This window comes from Phragmites australis, chromosome 2 (genome assembly GCF_958298935.1).
Source record: "Phragmites australis chromosome 2, lpPhrAust1.1, whole genome shotgun sequence".
NCBI classification, from domain to species: Eukaryota; Viridiplantae; Streptophyta; class Magnoliopsida; order Poales; family Poaceae; genus Phragmites; species Phragmites australis.
This window is the reverse complement of record NC_084922.1, coordinates 43,771,312-43,779,102: the sequence shown is the minus strand read 5'-3', so window position 1 is coordinate 43,779,102 and position 7,791 is coordinate 43,771,312. Positions and strand designations below refer to the sequence as shown.

Sequence of the window (7,791 nt, the reverse complement as noted above, 5' to 3'; positions counted from 1 at the left end):
CAAATCTCTAGCTGCTTCCGAGTTCAGCTCAGCCGAATCGAAATAGAGGCTCGGAGTCCTCAGCTGGCTAGCTGCATATCTTTGTCTATCTAGAGTGAGTATTCTACACCTTTTGTTTTATCGTTTCATGCTGCATTTCAAGTTTGGGCTCCTGTTTTCATAGTGAGTGGATTGAATTGGCAATACATGTAAGTGATGTCAACACAGGTACTGGGACGAGTTGATTGTTGTCTGTTCAAGTCAATAGCTTTAACAGTTCGTTGTTTGATATGTGCTGTCAAAAATTGTCAATGGTGCTATATAATGCGTAACGACTGCAAGCCAAGCTTAGCTCGGTTGGTACGTCTTCCGGCAAGGAGTGGACCCGCCCGAGCTCGAACTCAGGCGTGCACACATTGGTGTGTCGTCCATTTGCGGCCGCTCCCAGCCCCTGTCAGCCGTCCGTTGCCCCCAAGGCGTTTTCAGCTCTCTGTGCTGAGGGTGTGAACATCGACTGTAGAAAAACAATGTGTAACGACTTGTTTTTCTCCGTTGCGTTCGTCGGAAGGTTGTCGACTTGTTATAGCCGCATTCTCTTGTCTGATTGTAAAGTATATCATCTTATTCATATTAACTGCATTGAAACCAAAAAAAAACTGTGAACTTAATTCCAGACAGTCCACACATGCAAAAATATCTTTCAGTAAGCCGAGGCTTAGTACCTTATTGATACCATTTTATACAGAAAGGGACACTGGCATCAAGCTCCTTGTGTTTGTTAATCGACGTATACTTAGTTGGAGCATATTCGCTAGCTGTGACACCTATATTCATTCATTCTTCTAATTGTTAACTTCAGAATGACTTTTATTCAAAGGAGCTAGAATATGTCTCTCTTTTGTTTTGAAGGAAAAGCATCCGGTTTCCAATAGCACCTTATAAATTCATATATAAAAGGACAAAACAATTTGTCTTGGAACTTTTGCCTATGCCTCATAATTCAGCAGTACAAAGAGTGCGTTTGATGCTCTTCAGTCTATTAGAGACTAAACAATCTTATAACTATCAAATGGGCAAAGGATATGTGAACTTCTCCAATAGAAATAACTCTCACGACATGAGAATAAGAACGTAAAGTTACATAGTTTGACCAAAAGAATAACTGTCGCATGCCACGCTCTTCCAACAATAATGTGACGAACAACCAAATATCCCGTCATTCTTAGCCGTTGGATTCGACATGGGTGGCTCTACATCTTTGACATCAGCTACCACAAATGCATAGACGTTGTCTTGCGTCTTTCAATAGCAAGTATATGTACAACCTTTCGTGTACTGTTGGCTCACATGAGTTAGGGCATGAACAGTGTTAGTTGTTTATGGTTTAGGTGTTTAAGAAAAGAGAGTGTTAAGTATCTATATAAAAATTATAATTTTTAATACTAACAAAGACTATAGGTACTTAAATATAGTTAAATATCTTATTAGTACTAATATAAGCACTTTAAGCACCTCGCTTTCTGTTTAAGCATCTCTGCGGCTGAGGAAAAAACCGATTTTTTTTATAAACACCTCTTTTAAGTATCCCATCGTACATACTCTTGTAGTGTTTAAAGCATATGGTTGTATGGGGATTATACTTTCAGGGTAGCATATGCAGTGTATGACAGTTCCCATCTTCCGCCTATCTATCATGGTTGATCTGACTGCATAGACAGACGCATTCCCAGGAGCAGTGCAACAGTGCTGTTTTCATAGAATCTGATAAGATTTTTAAAGGTCCTAGTTCTGGAAAATAATCATATGGGACTTGGTCTAATATATTTGGATTGGACCTATTCATATCACGGCACGTGGTAAAAAATATTATAAAATTTATGATGAATGCAAAAAAATCATGTATGATAAAGCAAGAAAATAAATAAATTCACATGTGTTATATTATAAATTAGATCATGTCCTAAATACAGACCAGGTCTAAGGTTAGTCACTGCCACCTTTGAGTGCAAACACCCTGCACTTGCAGCATAATACGCGCCAAGCCTTCCTCTTCTTATACCACGCCCCCTCCACTTAAACTGCACCCCAAACCACAGCACGCGCAAGTCCCAAGGCTTTTCACGTCCAAAAGCCATGTTCCGTCACTCCTCCTCCTCCCCCTCGTCGGCGCCCGCCTCCTACGGCGACGCCCTCATGCACCACGCGGCGAGCTTCTCCACCGCCCTGGCCGTCACCGCCCCAGCACAGATTCCCCGAGGCGACACCGGCGGGTACCTCGACGGCAATGTTGGCGCGTTCTCGTCGCCGCCGTCGGCCTACTCCTCGTCGCTCCCGTCGTCGTACTACAACAGCATCCAGAGAAGCATCAGCTCGCACTCCCTCCCGCTGCACCTCCAGCTCGCCGACCCCCTCGGCGGCGCCGGCGGCAATGGCTTCTTCTCGCCGCCCTCCCCGTCCCCGCACCAGCTGCCGCTGCCGCCGCTCTCCTCCCCCCCGTCCTCCTCCTCCGGCGACCTCTTCGAGTTCACCTCGTCGTGCCCCGTCCGACGCGTCTTCAGCACCGGCGATCTCCAGGTACTGCAGCGTGCATCTCAAGAACCCTGGTCGGCACAGAATTCGGAGCTGCACGGATATCGGAAACTGAACTCTTCTGTTCTGACGATGAAATAGGGGATGAACAGGTCGTCACCGCCGCGGCCGGTGCCGTCGAGCGATGGCTGCGGCCAAGAGGGAGGCGGACCGTTCTTGCAGAAGGTCGGGCGGTACAGCGCCGAGGAGAAGAAGGAGAGGATCGAGAGGTACCGCGCGAAGCGCCACCAGAGGAACTTCAACAAGAAGATCACTGTACAGCCCAAACTTTCCTGCAAATGCTTCGCTCTCGCCCGCCTCCCTTTTCTTCGTGTTAGCTCACGTACGTTCGGTCATGCGCTGGTCTCGCCAGTACGCGTGCAGGAAGACGCTGGCCGACAGCCGGCCGAGGGTGAAGGGCCGGTTCGCAAGGAACGGCGAGACCGAGGCGGAGGCCGACGAGCGCGAGGCGTTGGAGAACAGCTACGAGTACCGCTGCGGCCACAACGGCCTCGGCAACGCCAACAATAACAACAGCATCAGCAGCTGCTACGACGGCCACTACAAGCCGGACAGCGTCGGCAGCAACGGCGCCGTCTCGGCATTCAACGGTGTCAGCGACAATGGCGAGTGGTGGTGGCGGGCGCCGGGGGCCACGCCCGCCGCCGCCGCCGCTGCCGACGAGGCACAACGGCAGCGGCAGGTGGGCTTCCACGACGACGATGACGACGAGCTGTGGGCCACCCTCGGCGACATGCTGTCCGTGAACCTGGCCTCGTAGCCTCGTAGGCCGCCTAGCCAGTCACTAGCCAGCCAGGCAGGCGGGCAGGGTGATGGAGCGAACGCGGCGCTGGTGGCCGGTGGGGTCCGGTGCACGCGGGAGCACTCAGATTCAGGGGTGGCGACCGCATGTATGCCTTCCGCGCTCCCGGTGCGCGGCGCAGTGCGGTGCCGGTGAAGAGGTCGGGTCAGCTGGGTGGCGTCGTTGACCTTCCCTTGTGTATGATTGATTGTCTTGTAACTTTTAGCCAAACACATCACGAAACAACAACTTGTGCTCCGTGAGTTCCTAGTTACTTCCATAAAGCAGCACTGCAGCAGTTCGAATTGCCAATGCTCTCCTCGACCTGTGCAAATTAACCTGAACTAACCTCAGTATTCCATGCACCCTGCAAAGAGCTTGCAAGCTTCCGTGCCCATCTTTTTGTTTGCCTTGCTCGCACTTTGCAGGTCTCTCTCTGCCTCTGTGTCCGTCCACTGGCACACTTTGTTTAAAATTTCAAGACACCGTGGAGGAGCATATGGTATGATCCGTCAGTGGCACGACGTGACTTGTCATGTCATGGCACTTTGGCCACTGGCCTACCTCCCCAACCCAACCCGTGGGACTGGGGGCTTCTCCCGTTCTCGCGGCGATGGAGGAGGTCAGCCAGGCGGGTGCAGATCACTGTCGAGCGCGTCGTTAACGCGTGCAAGCAAGGCGCCCGTGATGCGCAACCATCTCGTCGAGCTTTCGGAGGGTCCGGTCGCTTCAATGGCCGTCTCTCGGATGCTAAATCTCATTGGCCTGCTCGCGCACACGTGATCGGCAGGTCGAGTTTAGTCGCCGCGAGATGCGTAACTAGCGGTTCGGTAAGGGTCGTGTCAGCATCTGCATATATTTGGACCAATAATTTACAAATCAACGATGCGCCACCTGAAAACTCGCGAAACGGACAGATCCTGGAGCAGCTAGTTGCCCTCCCTCGGAGCAATCAAGTGTCTTGCTAGTAGTTGAAGTGCAAACAGTTGGCGAATAATGGAGTGGCCTATATGTCTCCTATTTGGAACGCCAACAATTTTCTCTATTCTTATGGGAAATGAATGATTTTCTGCGAAACTCCGGTGAAAATTTTGGGCTCATTTGGATGGAAGCCTCTATTCGCCCTGTCAAATATTGGCTCCGATGGCTATTGTTTGGAGTGGAGCCAATTTTTGGCTCGCCCAAACCCCAATGTCTGCAGTTCATTTTACCGTCAAAGCGCAGAGAAAGTCCACCAATATTTAGCGAGCCAAAGTTTTGTTTGGCGGTAGGGATACAAGTTTTGTATTTTTTAATTATTAGTTAATCCAAAACTAAAAAAATAAAATAAAGATTCGATCCTATCTAATTAAACTAAGAAAACAAATTAATTAAACAGTGACAAAAAATTACTCACTTGTATCTGGTAGGTCTGGAGACAATCTAAATGCGCCCTTTGTTTTCCAAACAGGCGCCGGGAATGGCTGTGGCATCGCTGTGAAGTGTGACAACGGGTAAAAAGAATCCAGTGTCGGGCGTCGGTACGGCGAGCGGGTGGCTCTTATACGGCCAGACCTATACACCCCATCTTGGAAATACAAAGGGGTAAAAATACTTGTATGGGGATGCACAAATGTCGGGAAAGATAATGGAGTATTTAGATTGGTGGAGATTTCACAATGTGGTATTGAATTATTTGCTACGTTCCTTATATACTATTGATGACACGAGGGTTCAAGTTCCACATGTTATTTCTATAATTAATGATATATTAGAGATTAATTAGCTATTTGATGACATAATATATATATATATATATATACACATATCAATACTTACACGTCTTGTTTTTTGAGAATGACACATTGACACCCCTTGATTCTAGCATTTTATTTCTTTCTTGTGTCTGTGGTCCTGTATTTTGAACTTTTTTCTTTTCTTAATGTAATGGTACGCAGTGTCTGAGAAAAAAAATCTTCTTTGGTCGGCAAGAGAGCGAGCATATATGGAAAAAAGAAACTGCGTCTCCAAATTTCGAGTCAAACTGAATGTTATCACCAACAGATCACTCCGCAGGAAAAAATTCGATTCCCTGCGAGAGCTCAAAATGCGATTAATCTCTACTACTAGCAGTACCACCATGATTTTGACCACCCAAAGGCATCGCAGATTTTATCATCAGAGAATAAACCAGTCATGGATTGCGCCTCCAAATGTAGCACGACAAAGAAATGTAAAAGGACATTCAAGCAGGGAAGATCGACAAGGCACCCAATGCAACGAGAGAGAAAGAAGAAAAAGAGAAAGAATTCAGTTCCAATTCTTACCGATATCTCGAGTATATTTTCTGAAGATTGATTTTGGGAATCATCCATCCAAGAGTTAGAAGGAAAACAAAACAAAAAAACTTTTGGCCGATTGCAACGGGCACGATCATCCATCCAGGACAGGATACCGTAAAGATGAGTCAAACGGGAATAAGAACCCCAAACAAGTGTTTTAGCGTCTCAATGATTACAATTTAGAAGAGCAATGGAGAAGCCTCCATGCTTTCCAGACACAGAAGTACTGCTAATACAACATGCAGCAAGCAAATTAAAAGAGACCAATTAAGGCATCTTGCACTTAGCAGAAGGCTGCCGACCTCTCCTGACCAATTGCATTGTAGCTAGTGATTTGTTAATTTCTTCCACAAGAGGTAAAAGAAAGAGATTCCGGCAGTCATTTGCTAATTACTACTCCTATATCCCAGGAGGTAAAAGAAGTTCAAGCCAAAATCATCCACATATAAATATGGCATGTGACGAGATACAGTATTAACCGGGAACTCAATTCAAACTCTTATTACAAGTCTATGTTCATGCATATACCTTTGCATGTGACAGTGATTCATGTGGTCAGTTGCTTCGATAATTATGTCATAAGAGTGACTAATGCGTCTTTGCACTTGCAGGAGGTCTCTGCTGACTGTCTCCCTACTACGCACTGCTAACCTACCCATCTTTTCTAGCACAAGACATTCTGAAACTCTACATCACATGAAGGCCATTACATTGCATTGCAGTTTCCTTACGTCGGCAAGTTTTTTTTCCATAGGGAGATGTTTCAAATGATTCTTCATAGGGTAGGAATTGGGAAAAGGGATTAGTGTTTAGCTAGGAGGAGCCCTATAATTAAGGGCGCACTAATTCCCCCACTCGGCCACTCTCCTTTGTATTTTAGAGCAAGCAGCTGGCTGCATCTTTCTCTCTGTCTCTTTGGAATTTCTAGCTTTGGCCAAGGCTCTCTCTCTTCTCATTTCGCTTCCTCTCCCTAGAGGCGGGGAGTGTGGCTGCCGATTCTTTGTCGGCCGGTAACCCGAATACTTTGCGCAGATAATCTTGTTAAGCGGCTATGATTTCGGTTGTAATTAGTACTCCTTTTGTTCATAAATTCTTGTTTTCAGGCTTAAGTTCATGAACTTGCAATTGCTGTTGCCGAAAATGCTACTAATCTACTACTACAGAATATAGGTAAAATGCAGTCTTCTGCATCAGCTATTCTGAGCCTTTTCAGCCAACGCCGCGCGACAGTTGATGTTGGCTAACACGCTAATCTTCAGGTAGACTAGCTAGCTCCATGATGATGAGAAATGAGAAGAGAATGTGACAAGCAATTGTGTGAGGGCAGTTCATATTTTATAGTAGCATGCAAAGTAATCAATAATTAGAGCATTAAAATTAGAAGCACCAATCCACTTTCTCTAGTGGAGGAAGCAGAAGGGAATCGTGTGAGGTGTTGCATTCCCTCTCTCTCTATATAGATATTATGCAAATTACTTATACAAGAAGTGAAGGCCCAAGAATCAAATGATGGTCTTGCTTTTATGAACAAATCAATCATAAGCGGAACACATGGCATGAACATCAAAAAGTGCATGCTTGGATGCTATTGCTGACCCTAGTAAGAAATGTAGGGGCAGTAACCCACCCCAACCCCTTCAACAATTAGCAACCTCTTAACCCTTTTTTTTGGGTGGGGGGGGGGGGGGGGGGGCTAGAACAAAACAAAAAAAGTGTGACCTTTGCGCAGTCTCAAGGGACCCTGAATGGGAAAGTAACACTAGTATAAGGACGGAATCAAGTTTAAAAACACTGAATGCAAGAATAAGGTCAGAAATTCCATGGAAAGGGGACAAGGTCATTGTAGAAAAGGTGAGATCAGAAATGTCATGAACATTATTTACCAACTAAGGTGGCCCAAACTAATAGCGTGACTAGTTTTGCTACAATATTTTATCATGATAATTTTTTATTAAAAGTTAGCCTATTTAGTTTTTTATAAAATTAATGTCATCTAGTTACAAAATGCATAAAAATAAAAAATAAAAATTTTGTTAGTGGAAAAGAAAATTATCTATGTTCTAAACTTGTACCCGAATCGAATACATGTATTAGTTCGGTTTGTATATTTTTTGATCAATT

The 7,791-nt window shown here is 45.7% G+C and overlaps 1 protein-coding gene across 1 annotated transcript; it reads left to right on the top strand.

Annotated features, from left to right (window-relative positions):
* Nucleotides 1-1,968: 1,968 nt before the first annotated feature.
* On the top strand, nt 1,969-3,607 carry LOC133909090 (two-component response regulator-like PRR37). Its single transcript, XM_062351377.1, has 3 exons — nt 1,969-2,553; nt 2,650-2,823; nt 2,921-3,607. The coding sequence occupies exons 1-3, from the start codon at nt 2,113-2,115 to the stop codon at nt 3,326-3,328; spliced, it is 1,023 nt and encodes a 340-aa protein (XP_062207361.1). The 5' UTR covers nt 1,969-2,112; the 3' UTR covers nt 3,329-3,607.
* The last annotated feature ends 4,184 nt before the right edge of the window (nt 3,608-7,791 follow it).